The 22,405-nt window shown below is 50.4% G+C and overlaps 7 protein-coding genes and 1 non-coding gene across 8 annotated transcripts; 4 read left to right on the top strand and 4 right to left on the bottom strand.

Moving 5' to 3' along the window:
• Positions 1 to 699: 699 nt before the first annotated feature.
• BO70DRAFT_425882 (nuclear transport factor 2 family protein) lies at positions 700 to 1,539 on the top strand. The gene is made up of 2 exons (XM_025547727.1): positions 700 to 774; positions 851 to 1,539. The coding sequence occupies exon 2, from the start codon at positions 870 to 872 to the stop codon at positions 1,329 to 1,331; it is 462 nt and encodes a 153-aa protein (XP_025403402.1). The 5' UTR covers positions 700 to 774; positions 851 to 869; the 3' UTR covers positions 1,332 to 1,539.
• BO70DRAFT_358411 (NAD(P)/FAD-dependent oxidoreductase) lies at positions 1,510 to 3,051 on the bottom strand. The gene is made up of 2 exons (XM_025542288.1): positions 2,729 to 3,051; positions 1,510 to 2,676 (listed from the first exon to the last, which is right to left on the bottom strand). The coding sequence occupies exons 1-2, from the start codon at positions 2,919 to 2,921 to the stop codon at positions 1,532 to 1,534; spliced, it is 1,338 nt and encodes a 445-aa protein (XP_025403401.1). The 5' UTR covers positions 2,922 to 3,051; the 3' UTR covers positions 1,510 to 1,531.
• A 755-nt stretch (positions 3,052 to 3,806) lies between these two features.
• On the top strand, positions 3,807 to 5,732 carry BO70DRAFT_368158 (putative MFS transporter; the record flags this gene model as incomplete). The annotated part of the gene is made up of 7 exons (XM_025544605.1): positions 3,807 to 3,864; positions 3,911 to 3,996; positions 4,052 to 4,414; positions 4,464 to 4,619; positions 4,670 to 5,139; positions 5,186 to 5,444; positions 5,493 to 5,732. The coding sequence occupies 7 exons, from the start codon at positions 3,807 to 3,809 to the stop codon at positions 5,730 to 5,732; spliced, it is 1,632 nt and encodes a 543-aa protein (XP_025403400.1).
• A 4,936-nt stretch (positions 5,733 to 10,668) lies between these two features.
• Positions 10,669 to 12,198, bottom strand: BO70DRAFT_358409 (acetamidase/formamidase family protein). Its single transcript, XM_025542287.1, has 5 exons — positions 12,075 to 12,198; positions 12,004 to 12,022; positions 11,646 to 11,934; positions 11,307 to 11,580; positions 10,669 to 11,252 (listed from the first exon to the last, which is right to left on the bottom strand). Exons 1-5 carry the CDS (start codon positions 12,147 to 12,149, stop codon positions 10,674 to 10,676), a joined length of 1,236 nt encoding a protein of 411 aa, XP_025403399.1. The 5' UTR covers positions 12,150 to 12,198; the 3' UTR covers positions 10,669 to 10,673.
• A 2,089-nt stretch (positions 12,199 to 14,287) lies between these two features.
• On the top strand, positions 14,288 to 14,358 carry BO70DRAFT_t39. Its single transcript has one exon. It is a non-coding gene; the product is annotated as a tRNA-Gly (tRNA).
• A 354-nt stretch (positions 14,359 to 14,712) lies between these two features.
• BO70DRAFT_410542 (MFS general substrate transporter) lies at positions 14,713 to 16,625 on the bottom strand (the record flags this gene model as incomplete). Its single annotated transcript, XM_025547255.1, has 8 exons — positions 14,713 to 14,889; positions 14,957 to 15,284; positions 15,375 to 15,505; positions 15,563 to 15,935; positions 15,984 to 16,107; positions 16,158 to 16,252; positions 16,301 to 16,383; positions 16,434 to 16,625. Coding segments are annotated over 8 exons (1,503 nt in total), but the record flags the coding sequence as incomplete, so codon positions are not given.
• Positions 16,626 to 17,017: 392 nt separating this feature from the next.
• Positions 17,018 to 19,176, bottom strand: BO70DRAFT_307386 (uncharacterized protein). Its single transcript, XM_025540074.1, has 7 exons — positions 19,071 to 19,176; positions 18,801 to 18,918; positions 18,550 to 18,745; positions 18,321 to 18,483; positions 17,940 to 18,255; positions 17,681 to 17,866; positions 17,018 to 17,625 (listed from the first exon to the last, which is right to left on the bottom strand). The coding sequence occupies exons 1-7, from the start codon at positions 19,165 to 19,167 to the stop codon at positions 17,127 to 17,129; spliced, it is 1,575 nt and encodes a 524-aa protein (XP_025403397.1). The 5' UTR covers positions 19,168 to 19,176; the 3' UTR covers positions 17,018 to 17,126.
• Positions 19,177 to 19,910: 734 nt separating this feature from the next.
• Positions 19,911 to 22,177, top strand: BO70DRAFT_284098 (HET domain-containing protein; the record flags this gene model as incomplete). The annotated part of the gene is made up of 2 exons (XM_025539114.1): positions 19,911 to 21,490; positions 21,538 to 22,177. The coding sequence occupies 2 exons, from the start codon at positions 19,911 to 19,913 to the stop codon at positions 22,175 to 22,177; spliced, it is 2,220 nt and encodes a 739-aa protein (XP_025403396.1).
• Between the last annotated feature and the right edge of the window lie 228 nt (positions 22,178 to 22,405).

The following is a 22,405-nucleotide window of genomic DNA, read 5'->3' as shown; positions in this document are numbered from 1 at the left end:
CCACCATTAAAATGGCTGCCGAAAGTACGAACCCGATGCTGCGCGCTGGCAACGAAGCAATTGGCTTTCGGGGTCTCACCAACAACTGATTCCACCAGTTTCAGCTCCTTGTTGCAGACCTGCAGGTGACCAGACCAAGCTTTGCGCGGGGCACTTGCATGGCGTCATAAGGAGGGGTGCTCGTACTCGAGTACTCCGTATCGCATCGGGGATTGTCTGAGCCTTGTCTTGCAGATCAGAAGGGTTGTGTCTCATCGTCTACAAAAGATGCAATGAACGTGAACACTGCAAAGTCACCGAAAGCGGGGGGAATGCTCTCTTCTCCGATTGGTCCGTATCTCGTAACTATCACGTGACCACACTTATGAAGCTGAGTAGTCCGCTGAGTCACATGATTTTGGACTGTGACAGACCAATCGGCGTTCGACCCCGTCCAGCCGAAGGACCAATCAGGGCTTTCGGCGACTTTGCGCCTACCAGGCGCGTTGGGCTGATCTATACAGCAAGACGCATATATGTGTCCCATGTGGATACCACCTTGTTGCAGCACACAGCAGATGCATTAGCTAGTTATGTTGTGCTTGCTGACGTGTCTACTGTCTAGTACTGACTAGAAACAGCGATCGACAAGACATGCCGCAGCTCATCTATAAAGCAAGGTACCATGTCGACCTCGATGCAAGTGCAATTACACATCCAATTCAATATATCTACCTCCCACTACCATTAATCGAACACCATACACCATACACCATATCCACCAAACAATCCAGCGTAAGCGAGTCCAATCGTAGCTCCCAATCCTCAAAAGCACTTACAAAGAACTAACCCCCCCCCTCCCCGCCAGCAGCTCCCCTCCCCGCACCAAAATGGCTACCCCCGCCCAAGCAGCCAGCACAAAAGCCTGGCTAGACACCTTCTACGCCGCCAACGATACCCTCAACCCCTCGGTCTTCGTCCCGCAATTCTACCACCCAGACAGCCAGCTCCACGTCCCGGGCGGCCCTTCCCTCACCGGCCACGAGCAGATCCTCGCCTTCTACAACCAGCAGGTCAGTCTGGTGTCGAGCATGAAACACACCATCCGGCATTTTGATGTGCTGTCGGACCGAGTTTACGTCGAATCCGAGGTCGAGTATACGGTTGCGGCGGATCCGGAGAAGAGGGCTATCACTGTCAATGCGCTGGCGGTGGTGGGGAAGAGGCTGGATGAGGATAAGTTGAGGTCGTTTAAGGTGTTTATGGATCCGAAGCCGTTGGTGGGGAGGTTGGAGGAGGTTTTGGCGGCGGCTGCTGCTGCTGCGGGGACAGAGACAGGGAAGGGGGAGTAGATTATGTGTGTGTGTCGTGGTGGATATCTCTTTGATGGAGTACCTTGTAATTGAGTGCTACATTAGATGTGTTAGACTCAGTGGGACTTATGATGATGGGATGTGCCGTGTTATTGCAATTATTCGGGTGTCTAGATAACCGCTTTGTTATGGGTATAAATTGTCATTATCATTAGCTTGGCTCAAATATCAACTGGAAGCTACAGCCTGCTCTTGACATCCACCTTGGTCCACTCGGTCTCGCCGATCGTCTGGAACTCCATGACCGCATCTGGTCCCCCAAAGCGGTTCTGCGTGGACTTCCAGTCCCGGTCGACAGCAGTTTCTGGCCTCCATCGGACAACGTGCTTCAATTCCTGTTGGAGATGCCCCTCCAACGCATCCGCGATGAATCCTCCAATCGTCGGCATTTGCATTGCTCCGTTACCCGACGCTCCGACAGCCACCAGCAGCGAGGGATGCTCAGGATGTTTGTCGATCAAAAAGGCGCGATCCGGGGTATCCGCATCCCAGCAGATACGGGCAAACGCCAGCGGGCGATCCGCTAGATGTGGCATCGTGTCCCGCAGGAAATCCCGGGCGCGGGCCTCGGCCTCCAGGGGAATCTGATGCTTCGCGAAGGGAATGCTCCTGATCTCGTCGGATCTCTCCGGATCGGGAAGGAAATTGCAGTATCCAGGGTGCTCGTCGCAGATCTTGAGTTCGTGCTTGTCTTCATCGGGCTCCATGAAAAACCCCTTCGCGATGTTGAACAGAACAGGCAGGTTCTTGTAGAGCTTCACTTCCTCCGGCGTCATCTGAATGTGGCAGAGCGTCCAGGCCGTCGGACGGAGCTGTTTCTTGAAGTCTAGAAGACGGTCACTGCCGGCTCCCGCCGCAAGGATGGTCTGGTCTGCCCGATGGATGACCCCGTCGGAGGTTTTCGCTCCCACCACGTCGCCGTTCTCGTACACCAGCGATACGACATTCCCCTGAGGAGATCCGGTGATGAAGTTGACTCCCAGTCGCTTGGCCTCGGTGTATGCAGAAACCAGAGCCTTCTTCGCGTGGATCCATCCCGCCCCGGACTTGCTCAGCCAGCCCTTCCAGCCCGGAAAGTCGCCCGTGAGAACGCCGGGCGGCATTGTCTTTTGGAAGTCCCCTGCTGTCTCCAGCTTCACATAGTCTGCCACGGAGGGTTCGATTTCGTCTTTGTAGATATGTTCCACGAGTGCGGGGGTATGCCCGGACACGATCAGACCTGTCTCGTGGAAATACGGCTTAAAGACGGGGTCCGTCTTCCAGCCACTGAAAGCTGCGCGTGTACACGTTGTGAACGCAACGCTGCGTGGACTGTTTTCTGAATCTAGACAATTGTCAGCATCGCCTTCGTGATAGTCATTCTATAGGGAACCGACCTTTCAGCTCCTTGTGTTCCATGATCTTATTGATGTCATTGCCGGCCGCAATCGCAGAGGGGACGGTGTAGGGGTCGAGCACAGTGACATGCTTGTATCCGCGACGGGCGAGGTGCAAGGCCGTGGAGCAGCCCCAGACTCCTGCGCCGACAATGAGGATGGTGGAATCCAATGTGACCTTCGAGGGAGCCATGGTGGTGTTCACTGTGTGGTCTGTGTCAATATGCGTGGGAGGAAGACGGGCACGGGGTCCGTATTTCAATGAGGTTCCCCGTCATGCCATCTCCACCAGGTTGGTATCTTCTAGCCACGCTGGTCAGAACGAGTCCTGGATGGATCTATGTTGTCATCGTCCAAAGCATCGCGACCCGCCGAAACGAGGCCATCGCGGGGTTCCCGATGGGGCTTAGCGCATCGGTTGGACCTTCCCGGGCGCGTCCCGCAATCGGGGCTTGTCTTGTCTCCTCTCCTCTATCCTCCTCCATCCTCCTCCATCCTCCACATTCACACTTCACTGATAACCTTGAATTGTCCTTTACCCCTCCGGAAGTATCCCGGAAGCTAAGGTCCCCACATCTGCATTGCAATTGCGTGCACGAGTCATATTCTTGCGTCTGCCATGTTCGAGCCTCGCCGCTTCTCCGCATCTCCTTCGGCACACCTGATTGAAACCCCTCGTCAAGATAACCTTTCGTTTGGAGCTTCCTCATGGCGCTCACTTATCTGAGAATCTCTCTATCTCCCGGTGGCGGCTTGGCTCCACTGCCATGGAGTATCTTATCACAAACTATCACATCAATTCCCTCCCGTTCATCCAGCTCGATTTGCTGTAGATCTCGACAGGAGTGGCGGACGAGAGAAGGCAAATGTGCTTCCCCTCTTATCATGGCTGCTCGACTGATATGCTAGGCTGGTTCATCCAATCGGAGTCTGTAGAGCGATCATAGGAGAACGCTTCATGCATGGCCCTTGTAGATGGACATCTGGCACTGATGATACTAGTCTGGGGTTGCGTTTAAAAGAGCGCCCACCCCCGCCATGGCCGTCCTAATGACTTCTGATCATTCATTGATTCAAAATGGCTCGCACTGATGATATCCAGACTGATGTTCCGGGGACAGTATACCTCGTTGATGGTAAATACTCCGTCTCGACGAATTGACGACGATTGACAGAAACTAGGGACGGGAGACTTCAGTGCCGCCCACGCCGGTCAACAGGACATCCTGCTGATCCCTCAGCCTACTACCTCATCGGCCGATCCTCTGGTATGCAGCAAGCAGTCTACCATTCCCATGCTATACCCTGTTCTCACATTTGCAGAATTGGCCGAAATATAAGAAATACTGGTGTCTCTTTCTGATATCCGCTTATGCGTGTGTAAACTCCTTTGGCGAGAACAACTGGGGCGCAGCATGGACTACGATTTCAGATGATACGGGCGTGAGTCTGGAGAACATGAACGGTGGCTCCGCTCTCAACTACCTTATGCTGGGGTTCTTCAACATCATCTGGATTCCCACGGCAATGAAGTACGGGCGCAAGATTGTCTACATCATCAGTCTTATGTTTGTTCTTGCCAGCGGTATCTGGGGTGGCTTCTACCAGGGCGTTGGCCAGTATTATGTGATGATGATGGTCAATGGGATGGGGACGGCAGCCTACCAAGCTTTGATTCAGCTCACGGTTCGTGGTGTCTCCTTCCAGGCATGCATGCCTCGGCTAATTAATTCAGATCTTCGATGTGTTCTTTACCCATGAACGTGGTCGAATGTTATCTATCTATATCTTCTTCCAGCAGCTGGGCTCAATCCTTGGCCTGATCTGTGGAGGTTATATCGCCGATAGTATTGGGTGGAGATGGAGTATGCCCATGGTGTCGATTGCGTGTGTTAGTACCAACCTCTCAGTCGATATCCGATCATAACTAAGAGTTTTTAGGCTGTCTTGATTCTTTTATTCATTTTCACGTTTGACGACACAATGTTCCCCAGATACCGGTTCTCTGGCCGGATGCCTTCCTTGTCCTCCAAACCTGCAGACGAAGCTACATGCGCCCAACCCGACCCATCCGCGGGCGAGAAGGATTCCAAAGAATCTCCGGTATCAGTCATCGCAAGCCACGATGTTGGCGAGATTGACATGCCACCGCGGACATACCTCCAGAAGATGTCTCTTGTGCACCGCTTCAGCGATGACCATACCACATGGTTCCAGTACTTCCGTCGTCCATTCTTCCTCTTTGGATTCCCCAACATTGTCTTAGCCGGCATTCAGTTCGCATTCGGTTGCACAGCGGGAATCGTCTCGTTCAATACTATTTCTGAGATCATGACGGATGCGCCTTATGATTGGAGTGCCGGGTCATCTGGTCTGATATTTCTGGCGGCCCTCGTTGGTAACTTTATTGGGTATGTACCTACAACCTCAACTGTGGAAGATTGCTGACAATGTCAGAATGGGAATCGGATCGCTGTCTGACTGGCTCGTTGTTTTCCTCGCCCGTCGCAACAAGGGTTACAAGGAACCCGAAATGCGTCTCTGGGCGTATTCCCTCCCGATCGTCCTCGCAGCCGTTGGCTACTTTCTGTACGGCTGGGGAGCTACCGAAGGCCTCGAGTGGATGTCCATTGCCGTTGGCCTCTGCTGCATGATCGCGCAGCAGGTTTCCGCTACCAGTATCGCGACCGCATATGCGATGGAGTGTTTTGAAGAGGCAAGCTTTCTCATTTGCATCCCACTTGCATCTACTAATTGTCGCTAGATTTCCGGCGAACTTGTCATCGTCCTAGCATGCTGTTCATCCGTCATCAACTTCGTCATCTCCTTCACCGTGCAGAACTTCATCGATGCCACGAACTACGGCTGGGCCTTTACATGCTACGGCATCCTGGTTGTTCTTTCCATGGCCATGGGAGTCCCCATGGTTATCTGGGGTAAAAGCTGGCGCCGGAAATGCAAGGGCCGGTATGAGAAATTCTTGGCTGAGACGGGGCGGCAGTAGATGATTTAGGGTGTGGAATGAATTACGATTTTTCTGGTTAGCAATTGTAAAATGTTTCTTTGTTATTATTTTTATTTCTTATTAGCCAGATTAGCATCAATGAATATGAGCATTGAGTATTGTGTACTAGTGCAGAATCGACTCAAAACCAGATAATACATAGAAGTACATATTCTGGAGTATTTCCTCGCAGCCAGCATCAATGATTAACAACTGATCATCGAGACGGGGAGCAAATGGCACGATGGCAGCGGACCCGGGTTCTTACCCGGGTCGCTCCTGCCTTCCCACGTCCAGCTCGAGACGAAAAGCTTCGAAATTTTGCCGAAGCGGTACTGTAAGTGTAATGAATGTATGTGCTCCGCATGCACACGCACATGCACGTGATACATGAATTAGAGTACCTGAAGGTTCGGGCAGGAAAGCATCGCGTAACTGTCTGCAAATGATAACTGTCTGCAAATGATAACTGTCTGCAAATGAAACTGGGGACCCGGGCCATAGCTGGACTTAGCGAAATTCGCTGCCACATCCTTTTCTGACCACATATCGAGTCTGGCAGCGGATGGAGACTGGCTGGGGCTGGGTCACGTTGGGCCTCGTCCACACATGACATGACATCGAGCTCCATTCCTTGATCTGATATCTGCCTCATCAATCAACAGTCGAGAGAGAGCTGAGCATACTTCCCTGTACCGATGGGCTATACTTTTGCACAGGCCTCATATATGGTGAATATTGCACTGGGACTGTGAGCATACTTTTGCATGATGTCATGCGCATCTTAATATTATTTGACCTGGCAACATAGGTATTCTCAGCCAGTCTCATTCTGGGAGACTATTATAATAATCGCATGGCGAGCACGCTTGAACTAGACAACTCCTCCAAGGTCACACTGGTCGGAGGCTGGTTAATGATGTTTGAAGGTGCTGTAAAATCTCTTGTATGGCACTCGCGTTTGGATCAGATAGTGGTGTTGCTGTGGTAAGTAGGTGCATTCAACAGCTTCGACAGGAACTTTTTTTTTTTTTTTCACTTGGGGCATGGATAGTGTTGTCATGGCGGCCTATACCTCCCTCCACCATAATGAATCCGAGCTATGAAGCCCCAAGCACCAGTTTTCGCAATCGATGCATATTCCATCTGTATTGGAGATTATGCCCATCCGTCCTATCTTTCCCAGCCCCCTACCATTGGACCAGGTGAAGCTTGTGTCCTGGTTACCAGGTTTGCCAAAGAAATTGCCATTGGATTGCAAAAATTCGAGTTGTAGGGCTATAGCTGAAGACATGCTGTGGGTTGATTTTCGGCAGCAGAGTTCCCGTTGCTTCTCAGAGAAGTATAAAGCTTGAACTGATACGCAAGTATAGTCGGAGAGCAATGTATTCCCTCATTTAGCCCGCAATTCAGACAACCTCACATGGCAGAATATGAATCCCTGAGCCATAGAATGAACAGGAGAGATGAAACAGTTCAGTCCCAGCCAACTCGTTTCGAATCTATCTCCGATGTCGTGACGTGCCGTTGTTCGGAGACAAAATCGACAGCCTGATGGGAAATCTCAACGTCTTTATAGCATATCCCGGGTGGTCTGTGATATATCAAATAGGACACATATAGTAAGGCAGGACCGGCTTCCTTCGTCACGGAGACGACACATGGCCAATGCCTGAGCAATATCGAAGACAACACACTGGATAGCAAAGGGTCTCGATTCTTGATGAGCGTGCACAGGATTCGAGATCTGTCTCTTTTATTATTAGATACTCCTGCACAGTCGCTAGGCTAACTCCCCAGGTATCTTTCAAGTTCGCGTTCTTCAGGCACTTTTCCCATAGCTCAACCCAGCATAGTCTGAGCAATTTAAGATGCAGCCATGCCTTCCAATCTTCCTCATTGGTTAAGCGCAATTGACTGGGCTTCAAGGACTGGTCCAAGGGTCTTATTATCAGCTCTCCATCGTGGCTCACTTGGCCATATCTTGTCGGCGCAGCAGCGGGTCCTGAAATTGGTCCACCTTGATAATGCGCCGAGCAATATGATCTCGACGTGTTGTGTCTATATTTCCATTTCTAGTTCTCGGCGTTGGTCCATGAGCATCGGGTTCGAGTTTATATCATTGAGTCTCTCCGGAAACAGCCTATCTCGCCAGCCCCCCCCCCCCCCCCCCCCGGCTCTTTCGGAATTGCTGTGTCATTCGTGCTTGTCACATGTTAATACAGCTAGAGCGTCGGTTACAGCTTCAGAATCTGTAGTCTGTGTCTGTGTGCCTACTTCAGCCTGAGAGAAAGATATACCCCAAATTATGCTGGTAGATCTGTTGACAGTATCACAGGCTGGCTGGCATGTTTGTTTCGCGGAAAATTACCTTAAGCTATTGGCTTTCTTTCGATGTCGTCTTTCCTTTGCATGTAGAAAAATCATGCGGACTTGACAGGAAGAGCTTTAGCAGAGACAGAATCGGCAAGGTTCTCCTAATTCCTGATGGTTGACTCGATCGGTTTTGTCCAAGTATTCGGATCGGCGTGGAGTTGACAAAGTTGGATCATATTCTTTGAGATATGCGTGGATATATAAGACTTACGGCCAAACGGCGGATACTAGCCAGGGTGACGGTGGTAGGCTAAGAAAGCGCAAGAATATTAGATAGCAGGGTTTGTTGCGAAGCCTGCTCTGCAGTAAGCAACTGGTCAATGTTCATCTCACAGAATCGAAGTCTGGAAGAGTTGACCAACACTCTTCATCCCGTGTCAGGGAAACTATTTATTCTGGATAAGCATTGAGACGAAGAACAAAGAATTCCGATGATTGGTAACTCGTGATAATCTGGAAGACATGGTGATAGCGAAACCATTGTAACCTGATAGCATGTGTTTTTAGAACCGATTCCGATCTAATGAGGACCCAGTTCAACGTCGTTTTCTACAGAGACATTTCAATGTGTAAAATGCCCCCTAAAATTACTAAAGCCAAGGTCGGTCGATGCTGCTCTCTTTTCCGCCGTTCCATCTGTGCGAATAGATTCGAAGTGGATTCGCACCGCTCACTGAATATTGTAGGTGTGTGTGTGTGTGTGTGTGTGTGTTAACAGCATCGGAGAGATTGCAAGTGTATGTATGTGTATTGGAGCGAAGCCCAGAGCGGTAGAGTATGCCGAGGTCTTTTATCAGAGGTATTGGACAACGGGTTGATTCGAGTGCGTTCCAAACCCTACTTTGATGCCCTGTCCACAGTTAAAGAGTTTCATGGATTTCTGAAGTCACTTACATCAGCCGCAGACGCAACCACTGATACCTTCCGACACGAGCCCATTCTCTGGAAACTTTCCACGCTGAGCTTTCGTTCGTGCTGTAAACCCATATGATACCGATACCACTTTTCTCCAGGGTCCCAAAGGCAGCGCATGCAATGTACGGGATCATGTCCTTCGTCATGCGTCTCGCTCCAACCAAATGTGGCCAGTTTCAGGGGATAGTGGAATCTGGAGCGTCACATCTGTTGAGGACAAATGCAGGTTAAAGCCAGACGGCCTGAGATTCCGTCCCCGGACAGCGAGACGGCATCATACCTCCCGGGAGAGACAACCAACCCTAACTCAACCATCAGTCGCAGCCACAATACTGCAAGGGTCCGCATGTTCGTAGGCAGCAACAAATCCACTTCCCAGCCAACATGTTCTAGATAGAAACGGGGCATAATGTTCGACAGAAAGCCACAGGGACTTTCGCAGAGATTGATTCACCCGAGGATGATAAATTCCACACCGACTTGGTAAAGGGAGCCATCTTTTTTGTCGACCTGGTGAAAGGACTGCGTGCAGTATCTCGATAGGTTGCCCCACGCTATCAGTTGCTGGGCATGCAGTATGAGGAGAACGCGGCCTTCCCGAATTTCTTCCAGTTCTAACCAAGGCTACATATTCTTTGCCACGCATCACGACAAATTCAATGATACCATGAAACACATGCACCGCCGTAGGCATATTCTTTTCCACGACTTGAGGTGGGTAGCCGAACTTTCAGCTCGGCTAGCACCGTGAGAGTATATCACGGAAGATGAGACAGTCTTCCGAGCGCGACGAATCATGGGGGTACTCTTTGTCCCAAGGAATATTCTTCTTCTTTTGCTCTGTGTTGCGTGTGCTTCATGTTTCCGAGACAGCTCAGAGAGCTTACTTTGGTCTGCAGAACTGCATGTGCCATATGTATAGCTTCGCAGTGACAATCTAGAACAGACGACCTGACTTCATGACATACCAGCAGTGATCTAATCTGCATAAAACCCCTTCGACCTTCCCTCTGTGGTCTCTCTTTGTTGCTGGATACAGAATGGCCTTCTAGGCAATATGATCTCCGGAGCATTGTGTTTTGGCAAGAGGCGCAAAGATCTGGCTCAAGCGCTAGTTGCTTTTATTTGCCGTATATAATTCCTCAATGCGTGTAAGACAACGCATAGAATGATGGATTCATGTCTCTGCTTGTGTCTCGGAGTGTGGGATTGTCTGTAAACTAGGTGTGTTTTGGTTTTATAAGACTATATGGATTTGGAATATGTGTCCAAGAATGTTGGCTCCATGGGAGGAGTGGCAGTTATATGGCTGGGGGTGTTCATATAGAAGAATTATTGGGCATGTAGGCCACTTTCTGGGAAGACCCCCAAGTAGGGTGTTCCCCTTTTGCCGCAGTGGTGTTCCGATAATGTGAGATGGGAAGGTGGAGGGAGAAGAGAATCGGAATGGAGATGAGGGGAGTATTTATAGGGATGAATTGGTCACTTTACCTCCCGGGTTAGTTGAATATCCTAGTGATTGGGATCCATATATTCCCTTGGTTCCTATCACACAGCTTCGTCATCATTCATCCAGTTAATACTACACAATTCCCCCCAACAAAGAAAATACCCCATCTCCACATCTCCACCCCCATTCACCAAACCCCCCTACTCACTCGTAAACGCACAACTCCCCATATCCAACTTCGTCACGTCCGACTCCGGCCGAATATCGAAATCGAAAATATCCATCGGCACACCCAGCGTCGTACACGCATTCGGAATATCCACCAAACCGGCAATATGGCCCTGCACCGGGGCGCAACTAAGCAGGAGATAGATCTGGTAATCGCTGTACCCATACCTCCGGAGATACTCAATCACGCGGAGACAGGTCTGGCGATAGGCGACGGTCGCATCGAGGTAGTGCTGCTTGCCATGCTCATCGACCGAAAAGCCCTCGAAGGTCAGATACCGACCGGGACCGAACTGGGGCTCCACCGGTCCGGGCTGGAAGATCGGGGACTTCATGTCCAACTTGGCCATGCCGCCCTTGATGACGCTGAATTTGATCGTGATGACACCGGCCATCTCGATCGCTCCGCAGAAGGAGATCTCCCCGTCGCCTTGGGAGAAGTGCAGATCGCCGACGGAGAACTTCGCCCCGGGGACATGCACGGGGAGGTACACCTTTGAGCCGCGAGAGAGGTTCTTGATGTCGCAGTTGCCGCCGTGTTCGGGTCGGCCCTAGTGGAATTAGCTTAGCGGGTATGTGTTGGGCAGGGCTCAAAGGTGGCATACAGGGATAGTGCGCGCGCCCTCCCTAGCAACCTTCGCTTTCAAATCCTCGCCCGCACTACCGGCATGCGCGTTCTTGGGCTCCGGGGGCTTTGCAACATCGCGTGTGGTCGTGTTCGCTGCGATAAGCTCGCCCTCGCGCCGATTCCACTCCGCCAGCACCTCCGCGGAGGGCGCACAGCCCAGAATTCCAGGGTGGATGAGCCCCGCGAACCGGACATGGGGGATGTGTCGCGAGGAGCAGAAGATTCCTTCAAAGTCCCAGATGGCTTTGGCACTGTTTACGATCAGCCGTTCAATCATATATCATATCGTTGATGTGAGTGAGAGGTGTCGTCCTACGCATTGGGGTAGATTTCATCCAGGAACCCTCCGCCGTTTTCCTTCGCAAACACGCCGGTGAATCCCCACGGCTGTTCTTCGAACGGCTGGACGTCTTGGATCTCCACGAGCAGAACGTCACCCGGTTCGGCGGTTTCGATGTCGAATGGTCCCGACAGGTAGTGGATCTGGGTCAGGTCGACGTTCTGGATGTCATCTGCGGAATCGTTGTTCTTGATTTGTCCGCCGGTCCAGTCGAGACATTCAATCTTGACGACTTCGTTGTTGGCGATTTTACCGCACGCGGGGACTGGGGATGGATGTTAGGGTTGCCGTCGGGAATTGGGAAACTGGGATGGAGGGAAGTCGGTCGGCGTACCGTCGGGGTGCCATCTGTTCTACGCGGGTCGCGTTAGCAGCTTATCGATCGATCGATGAAAGGCCACGTACATGCAAGCCGGGCTGCTCCCAGGCAGGCTTCTCAAGATCGACCTTGAGGGCGGTGCGGATCTTCTTGTGTCCCATGTTGGTCTGATGGATGTGGATGGAGTGCAGGTGTGGTGGTGGAGGGAGGGAGGGAGGGAGGGGAAGCTCACAATGACAAACCCCGGCGGGAAGCTCCAATTAATACTCGCACCACCCAGTCCGGGTCGATGTCAGCCCTCAATTTTGGAACCTTCCCCTCACCCCCCAATTCACCCAGCCATTGGTGCCTCCAATCGGTGGATTATCCCCGAGGCCGAATGGGGATGACAGCACAGTTCTTTGGTCGCCTATCTTATCACGGCTATCACGCTTATCAGCGGGGAAACCTTGACTCCATCCACGTCGGGCTGATAAGGATGACGGCTGGTATAAAGGGAAAGGATTGACCCCTCAATGCGTATTTTCTGCAAGAAGCAGGAGTAAATTTCTGGAACGAAAATGATGCACAGAATCTCTAAACCTCGTATTCTTATGTTATCAGATTGCGATGACTTTGTCTCGACTATCAGTCGGATCGCCGGAAGATCACCCCGCGGTACGGATGCGGATTAGGGCTGAGTATTCTGGGTTGAGGATGGTAGATACTACACCATGCCTCTCCTCTTCGGCGGAGGATGTGTGTGGGGCTACATCTCACGGGACGCTATGTGCATGGATGAGAGATTCTTCAGAAGTGCCTGAACAACACTCAACCGCCAGATATTCCAATAAATAGCAAAGGTGATCAACTAACCACCCTATAATAAGCCCGTCCCTGCTCCTCGGCGGGTCCGGCGCCGTCACCCAGGTTACCCTCACCAACCCCTAAAATTACCTGGCTTTCGGTCTGTTAATGACAGAAAGGAATCCTACACAGGGTAATCTAGGCTGTACCCGCCACGATGGTACTTTTTTCTTTTGAACAGGATGTGCATTCTCCAAGATATAGAGCGAAATTTATTAATACGTACACAACAGACCAACAGACGCTAACACAAAACAGAGAGCTTACTTATCAGGAAATAAGAGAGGTGAAATATTAATGCCCCGGCTGTTACATCATACTGGGTGATATATCAAATTATATCGACGCGCCATATCAAGAGACAGACTTCAAGATGACATGCTGTTGTTGTAACGACATCGAGAAAAGGGGAATGATGGTAAGTTGGTCCCAGTACAATATATATCAGATAACCGTTTTTTAAAAAGGACGTACAACCATTAGGTTCCAGGAAGTCTGCAGGGGGTTCTTGTGGAGGATTATCGAGACACACGTCTGAGATTTTCCTCCTACCTTCCCAAAGCAAAAGAATGGACAGTGGCGGCGGCTATGGACAACGGTAATATGGAGAGGTTGCTGCGTCAGTGGTATAAGTTCTTTAAAGAAATAGCCAGACAAGACTGGGCGGATAAGGGGAAGAATCGCGATAGGTTGGAGGGCTTTCGGTGGCAACTGCGTCTCAATAAAAAGGCTTGGGATGCTACAATTGGTGCTTTCGATCAGACGTGGGAGGCATACTTAGAAGAGTTATACCGAGAACATCAGGTGAAACATCACGGACAGCAATGTCACTCGTCCGGAGGAAGTTACAGTGTCAAAAAGACCACGATTGGCAGAACCTACGCAATTGGCAGGAGCTACACAAATGGCAGAGAATTTACGACGATCAGCTCGCCTTGCCTCCAACACTACAAATCTCTGCACAACCTCTAGAGAAAACTCATTCCGCGTATTATATATTTCGAATCGAATCCACGTCAATGAAAGGGTGTCTGTCCAGACACCTTGATATGATGGAATGTTGAATTCTTGCACTTTCTCGCTACCACCCTGTATATCGAGCCAGCAGTGATTATCAATAAGCATAGTATGCTTTTTTTGAATTTAAATACTACCCAAAATTGCCATACACTTGTGGTCTTCGCAGGTTCCACTTCGCGAGCTTGATCAGGGTTCAAGACGAAATGGCTCATCTTCCGGTTTGGGGGCGGAACCATGACTGACATGCTCTGAGGTTAAACTTCCTTGGATACAATTTCCAAGAAGCGTCCCGTACAGGGCTCATATTGCCTTGATAGCAGTTCCGTAGCTTGCCACAACGTCACAACCGGTATCTCATATCCATCTTCTCTCCATCATCCGTCATTAAAGGGTGAGTATTAGGTTGAATAGCATCAGGACAAAGAATCCATCAGCATCATTGGTCTAGTGGTAGAATTCATCGTTGCCATCGATGAGGCCCGTGTTCGATTCACGGATGATGCATTGATTCCGTCTTTCCTTTTTTTTTTTTGTTCCCGCTCAATTCAGGAGCGCCTAGATAGCCGGGTCAATTGGTGCAGTAAAACTTGAATTGAATAAATTTAACTGAACAGGATGCTGAGCATTGGCGGAGAGGATCAAATCCAGATCTCTTGCTGACCATCAAAAGTATCCCCTTTGCTAACTTTGCCAAAAAAAAAAAGTCTCAGATCGAACACTGCGCAGCTGTCAGCAATATGAGCCCAATTATTAGACATATTTTGAGACATGCAAGCCCTCACAATCTGCCCCATCCCATCTCTATCCATCCCCTCCACAATTCTCCCCCTCCCCCACCAACACCTTATCTCAAATAATCTACCCAACCCTCTGTTCCCTCAAGCACCAAACCATCCCCAACGCAACAACATTACACCCTAGTGCCAACGCAGGCCCAACCCGGAACGCGTGCAAATAACTCTCCCTGGCAATGTCCCTCAGCGCCGGGCTTAGCTTCCTCGCAAACCGCGCATCGTCCAGGATCTGCTTTACAAGCTGCATACACACTGCCTTTAGCCAGATAAAAAGACACTCAGAGCAAAGTAGAAAGATGGATACTAACCTGCTCCTTTGCCAGTCCCAATTGATCCATCAATCTCTCCCCAAACACCCTCTGAATCAAGCTCAATCCTGCTGCGGGCCCAACAATGAACCCTAACTGCTGGCTGAGACAGAATGTCCCGATGCAAGTTGCTAACCGAGACGGTGGTGAACTCGCCGACATGCCAACGAACTGGGTCGAGAAGACGATCCCCATGGTCAGGCCGGAGAAGAATATGGAGACGGTTTCGAGAAGGGAGCAGCCGTCCTGCCATTGAATGTAAATCGTGAGGTAGATGAGGATGCTGAAGACTAAAGCGACTAAGGTCATGGTTTTGTAACGGTGGGACCTGGGGTAAGTTTGTCAGTTGCAATATATGGACTTTGGTGAAAGTGAGTTATCGGCAGCCTGCAGTGGATCTTAGGATGGGAGGGAGCACCGTTTAATTATATAGCCTGATATAAGGCCTCCGGCAGAGACACCAAGGGAAGTGAGGACGAATGATAGGGAGGCGATTAGATCAGAGGTGTTTTCGACCCGGATAAAGTAGGGGACTAGACTGCTGACGAGCTTTTGAATGGGATGAGTACCAAGGGGTAGCCAAAGAGGATGAGGAGAATATCTTACAGCATTGCGTCCTGTAAAAAGCAGAAACTGCACGAGGCAGTATGCACCCAGTGGTTTACCCATCAGGTCTATTGGGATGAGTGGTCTTTCGGCCCAATAGACCTCTATCAGGATAAGCAGGGAAAGGGTAAATGGCAGTGTGAGGGCAGGGACAACAATCCAGTTTTGTTCAGGTATTCCAACGGTATGGAGAAGGAACAGAAGGAGAATGATTGTGATGCTAAAAGTTATGATACCTAGAAAGTCCAGGTCGAAGATCCTGCACCTCGAAGGTGTAGAATCTCTGCATAGTGTCCTTTTCCTCAGATTGGGCAGGAGATAGGCCACAGATAGGGCGCACGTTATGGCTATGGGTGTCTGGCCGATGAAGGACCTGAGGATGTCAGGTTAATGTGTATGGGTAAACGGGCTTGCTGCTTACCATCTCCAGCCAATAGTATCTATCAGTAGTCCGCCAAGAGGCGCTCCTAAACTACGTCCGGTGATATAGATCGTATTCTCGTAGCTTCGGTAGACGGCCACATCTTCCGGAGGCATGAGGTCTGCTATGTTGAGTCCATGCTTATATGCTGAGTTGGTTAAAGAGACGTACCACTCAAAACAATAGATACAAGAACTATCATGCCCGCTCCGCCCATGCCGGCAATTACTCGTGCCAGGGTGAGTTGGACCAGGGATGTACTGGCGCCGCTATGGCTGGATCAGTCATGCCTTAGTTTGAATGGGATCAATACATACCAGCCCACGCTCCCAAGTATGAATAAGAAGTATGAACAAAGGAGAACTTTCTTCTTATCATAGAGATCACTAACTAGGCCGTACTGAGACTATGTCATGGTCATTTCATAAAGATGAAAAATACTTCACTTACCACAGGCAATGACACACAGTACCCAAAGTTATACGCTACGAGAAGCCAAGCCCCCTCCGTGAGCCGTTGAAATTGCGACGCGATAGTGCTGTAAGTTGTGCTCACAAGAGACTCATCAACGCTAGCCAGAAAGCAACCTATCTCTGTTAGAGAATTCAGAGTGTCTAGAACCGCCAATCCTACCGAGAAAGGTCACGTAAATCACCAGCGAGGTTGAATTCCTGGATTCGGGGCCTTTTGCCGAGCTAGGCGCCGGCGGACTTGATTCAAGAAGGAAAGCATCATTTTCTGTATCGTTAATCATTCTGAGTAATAAAAGTTCCGAGACAATTGGTTTGGAAGGGAGGCTCGATATGCTTTTTGTAGAAAGTGGACAGCCTCAAGGGATGGTGAATTTGTTCTTGGGCCCCGGAAGGGATGCATGGCATGTAACTATATCGCCCGTTACACGGCCGATGATAACACAGATGACCTCACCTACTTTCTGCATGTGATGGAAATATCAGTTGTATTTGGAGAATATTTTGTTTCGTAGGCACTTTCTCGAATCCGGAACAAGGATACCGGAACTGAAGACCTAGACTCGATATGTTTCGTCGGCTACAGTCAATGGAGCAGCGTGTTTTCTAGCGTAACACAATGTTGGACACCAGCCCGCCCTGAGCATTCCAGTAGTATGCTATCGGAGTTGCTTCAGATGTCACGGTGATTGTTAGTTCGCCGGAACCACTTCGACCACAGCTTTGCCCTTAGCCATGCCCTTCGTAAAGCTGGACGTCTGTTGGGCCTAGTATCTTCAAGGTCTTCCTGCTCGCTGCTGGACTCACTCCACTGCTCTCTGCTTTGAATGTCTGACTCACTATCTCCTACCCTTATTTCACTTTCTTCCTCACTGTCCTGTTCCTGGCGTGTCTGTCTTTCTGTTCCATCATCCTCGAATGAATCTTGTTGACTGTGTGTTTTGTCCTCCTCTACTCCTATTTTTCGCCCCTGATCGCTGTCTTGTTCTCCACTATCGTGTTCCTCGCTATCATTATCTTCACTATTCTGCTCCTCGCTGTTACTCTCCTCGCTGTTCTCTTCCACGGTATCATCTTCCTCGCTCAGCTGACCGTCTGTTCCATCGCTTTCCGATGAGTATCGCTGACTATCATCCGTATCACTAAGATTCAACTCATATGCAGCCTCAGCCCTGTGCAGAGAAAGTCAACCATGGCACAAAGGGCCGGTAGGGTGGAGTAACTGACCAGTTGTCCGCGTCGAGCGGATAAAAGCTCCCAATCATCTGTCGCCCAGGGTTTTCCTTCATGAAACGAATTCTTCCAGATATCTCTTCGTTTGTTGGTCTCCAACACCCCGGTCCACTGATGACTTCGTTCAATGAACCGGACAAAAATGGAATGTTGGAGTGTTTGGCAGCGAACTTGCGAACCCTGTTTGAGTGGATCATATTAGCGTGGCCCGGGGGACATAGAAAAGGAGCGGCCTGGGGCATGCTATACGCACTTATCTGCTGTGAATTGTGTGGTGTATGGGATCTCGAGGCTCGTGTAAACAGTGGGGGCAAGGAATTCTGGGTCACGAGCATCATCGAGCTTCTTCAAGGCTCGCTTTATCAAGTACCTGTCGTACGGACGTTGTTTATACTCGAGAACCATCTCCGACAGGATTAGCCGGGCGAGGCCTTTCAGCTTTTTTGGTTGGAGCTCACGTCCCTCGTAGAGACTTCTGAATAGCCCCATGTCAATTCGCGATCGGTCCAATGACTCCCAAAACACTTCGAATCCCTGTTTCCGGTACTTGAATAAGCGGCTTTCATAAGCTGCGCATCGGTATTCTAGGATTAGATTCAAGTCAGACATTATAATGAGGATTTTACAGACGCACATGGACTTCGGCGCGTGAGATCGATGGTGTTGGTTCGCGTTACGATGGCCGTGACGCCTCGCGGAGTAGCATAGACGTGGCGGCCGTCAAAGGCAACGCAAGCGCAGTCGACATCAAAGCCAGTCAAAATTTCAGTCACAGATCGATAGAGTCGCAATATAATCTAAATTTTCGCCACATCAGGAACCAAATAACTAAGAGAACCAAGGAGTTCACTTCTGCCATCTACCTGGATGTGACGTGACGGCCATTTTGGGGAAACGAAAGTCACGGTATTTTTGGTTCGTATGGAGAGGCCCTCGCCATGTAATAGTCGCTGATTCTTCCGTACCACAGCTTCCACTTCTCGGATGCGCTGAATCGCTGCTTCCTCGCTGTCGATTCCATATATGAAGATATCGATGTCACTGACGTTTGCGACGGTCCTGCACGGTGCCTAGGTTAAGGACAGACTTCCTCGGCGGAATCAGGGCCACCAACTGGTAATAGTGCTCAAGTGGCCTTTCAACTGCAGCAGTCACAGTGGGTTTTATGTCTCTGCGGATAGATAGCAAGGGTATAAGTGCAGCTGATCCAGCGACGACAATGTTAGACCAATCTTAGAATAACTGTTAGCAGAATACTTCTCCAATAAACCTCAGGGGGGGTATGTGCAGCGTAGCCTTACCGAGACCCTTGAGAACCCCTGAGGTTTCATATATTCTTTTTAGTAAAGGAGAGCCAGTCAAGAGTCAGGTCGAGATAACAGACCGTGAGTGAAGCCTTCAAATTGGCGCTTAAACTCGGTAAATGAGGCCGTTATAGCTAGGTCTCCTTTCGGTACTCGCTCCTTGCCTTTGAGTGGCATGATATATCGGTCAACAGTGGTCTTGTTGCGGTCGGAGGTACGAATCTTGAAATCGCGCCGACGACCACTATAGACCGTCACCAAATTCTCAGCACCACTAATGTCGGCATCCGAAGTTGCAAAAGCCTTCCGCAACCAGGCCTCATACTCAAGATATGGCTGAAGCAGCTGGCGTGTGGGCTCGTCGGGGTGCTTCGACAGGTGATATAGAAAGTCCGACGGGGCCGTGGGAGTGGCGGGTGCAAGATTAATTGGATACTGACTGGCAAGTACAGGATTTGTTAGATCCTGACTAGCAGACTTACGCGACCAGCTCTTGAAGATGCGCAACATTGCCCCGCTCAGTATTACAGCTTGGTTAGGTAGCGTATGGAGAATGGGAAATCGAGGGTTCAATGCGGATTGCGGATCCCTCATTTATATCCTAGCAGGTGGTGCCTTATAACACATCATCCACGCGTTCAAGCTTGGGTGGAATCCCTAGTAGTCTGCCTCGAAATCTCTATTCGCTGTGTAGATATATTCCAGCAAGTTACTTGCTGATGGAGCCTTTGGGTTGAGACAAACTCCGTGGATATTGATGATTGGCCTGGGAATGGGGGCTAGCAGGGGACTGCAGCATTATGACATGCAAGTTCAGCTCAGCGATCAGGCATCAACTCCTGATGATAAATAAGGCAGAGCCTGACGTGTCCAACTTCCTCAACCTCCCCTTCTGCCTGCTGCGGTGCTTGTCCTATGCAATGAGTCAGCCGCCATCCCCCAAGCAGCTATGCAAAAGATGCGACCGGCTGGAACTCGGGAGGATGCTTGCCGACGAGGTCAATGAACGACCGATGGGTGCCATCTCTCACTATCGCAATCCAACGTGCCCGTTCTGTGGCCTAATTGCCAGGGCCAAAGAGGTTGCCTCAGCTGACGGATGGGACCTGACCACCTTCTCGCTCACCAACCCATCCCCTCGGCTCTTTATTCAGAGTCGCAGCGGGGTGTCGGTGAAAAACAATGGCTACGTGGATCATCGCTCCCCGCGGTTACTGCTAGCGGTTGATCAAAAGCCTAGCCGTCAGCAGAATCGCCGGCCGCTTCGGGAGATCGACCGGCTAGAGAGCAGGTATATATTGGCCGAAATCGAGTCATTGTCCAATGATGACCTCCAGGGGCTCATGCGACGACGGGATATCCCGTGTCGATTGAGTGTTCCATTGGTGCAGCACTGGCTGAAAGGGTGCAAGGAACACAAACACTCCGCGGCAGCGCTAAAGAGGGGGAGCACTGGACCATTTGATGGTCAGCCTTTCCGACTGATTGATGTGATGCAAGAATGCTTGACCCTTCAGCTGAAAAGATGTGATTATGTGGCCTTGTCCTATGTCTGGGGTACGTCTCCCACCATCCTGACATCTGATCGTAACCCTGAAAGCTTGATTCTGGTTACGACTCGACAAAACCTATCTGTCTTATGCCATCCACACGCTCTGTCTTCCTCACATCTCCGGCTGGGAAGAATTCCTCAAACGATCTCCGATGCGATGGAGCTTACTCGGAAAATCGGCATCCAATATCTCTGGGTGGACACGCTGTGTATTGTGCAAGATGACGAGCAAGACAAAGCGCGGCTCATTAGCCATATTGACGATGTCTATGATAATTCAACAGTCACGATAATGGCCGCGACAGGTAATGGCCCAGATGAGGGTTTGGCAGGAATTGGTCCTCGTGTAGGTTGCCCAATTAAGCCACACTATATCCTGGACGAGAGGAACGGAGGAACTTTGTCTTTGTCCCTTTCGTTGCCGTCATTGTGCCATGAAGTCCGGAAGGGTGTGTGGGACACTCGGGGCTGGACGTTTCAGGAACAGAGTCTGTCACAGCGCTGTCTTTACTTTACAAGTGATGAGATATTTTTCCAATGTCCGGAGGTGCAGTGGAGGGAGGGATATGACTATGGGGAGGGTCACTCACCAAACACACAGGTCCAGATCCGCACCGGGCCTCCATGGTGGAGTAAGAGACTCAGGAATGACCCAGATCCAACTCCCTACCATTACCTAGGAGATACAACCAATGGGCTAGATGTAGAATGCTATCAGCGTGCCGTGCAAGAATACAGCCGAAGACATCTGACATATTCTCATGACATACTGAACGCCTTTGAGGGCATCTTCAACCGGTTCCAGCAGGCGCAGCAGAGTTCCCGCGACTTGAGTATTCGCCAAACTCAAGGCATCCCGGCTCACCTCATGGTCCAGGCCTTACTTTGGTTCCCCTCTGAGTCATGCCGTCAGCGCGTATCAACGGAAAGGTTTTCTACCTGGTCATGGTATGTACATGACTTTCGTCCCAATGGCTGTGGCTGATGTCTGGCAGGGCTTCCTGGGTTGGCCCTGTAGAATTCATCTTTGCGGAGAGCCTTTGGCTGTCGAGGAGCATCTCGCACGCCCCGCGTAAAAACGCCCCTCTGCACATTGCAATTGCTCAGTGGCACTTTGGCGATGCGAATAGCGGCACATGGTCGAACCGCGCATGGCAGCCCGCAAGGGAACTCCGAGGCCAAAGGAGCAGGCACAGCCCCACGCAAGATCTGACCACGCAAAGGTACCTCAGCGATGTTATCGGAATTCGTCCGAAGCCTCTCTTGGACCAGTCTCTTAACCCACCGCAACCAAGCCTCCGTTGTGGTCAACTGGGGTTTATCGGTGCATTCTTGGGCTCCGGTTCCTTTGATCTCTCCGACGCAGTAACTGAGCGGATCAAATCGTTAGTGGTATCTAAGGTTCATATAGGGCAATTTCGTTTCGATGGCGATATGGCCGTACCAGTGACTGAATTGGTGATGGTTGTGTGCACGATTACTGTCATGAGTTTGCCTCGGACGATTATGATATTCTTGGGTATGACCACGCGGGATGGAGTTTCTGTCCGCGTGGGGATCGGATACGCCTATTATTCCAAGGATGCAGGAGCACATAAGCCACCTTGGGAGTATAAATTCTTTGTTATGGAGTGAGTCATGAAGGGGCATTCTGCGAAGGACTATTATCAGCCAGTGATCTGTGAGCATTACTCTCTCAGTAATCGAGCTCGGGACAGTGAAGCACAGAAGCAAAGCAATTTCGTTTATTCTGAATCTTGTCAGACGAGGGAGATGGCCCACCTGCTCATAAAGAACTTCAATCTTGAGTAGAGACAAGGTGATATTAAGGCTGGGAAACACATGATAGTAGCAGTACCCATC

This window comes from Aspergillus heteromorphus (assembly GCF_003184545.1).
Source record: "Aspergillus heteromorphus CBS 117.55 chromosome Unknown BO70scaffold_2, whole genome shotgun sequence".
NCBI lineage: Eukaryota > Fungi > Ascomycota > Eurotiomycetes > Eurotiales > Aspergillaceae > Aspergillus > Aspergillus heteromorphus.
This window is presented reverse-complemented; position numbering and strand designations above follow the sequence as displayed.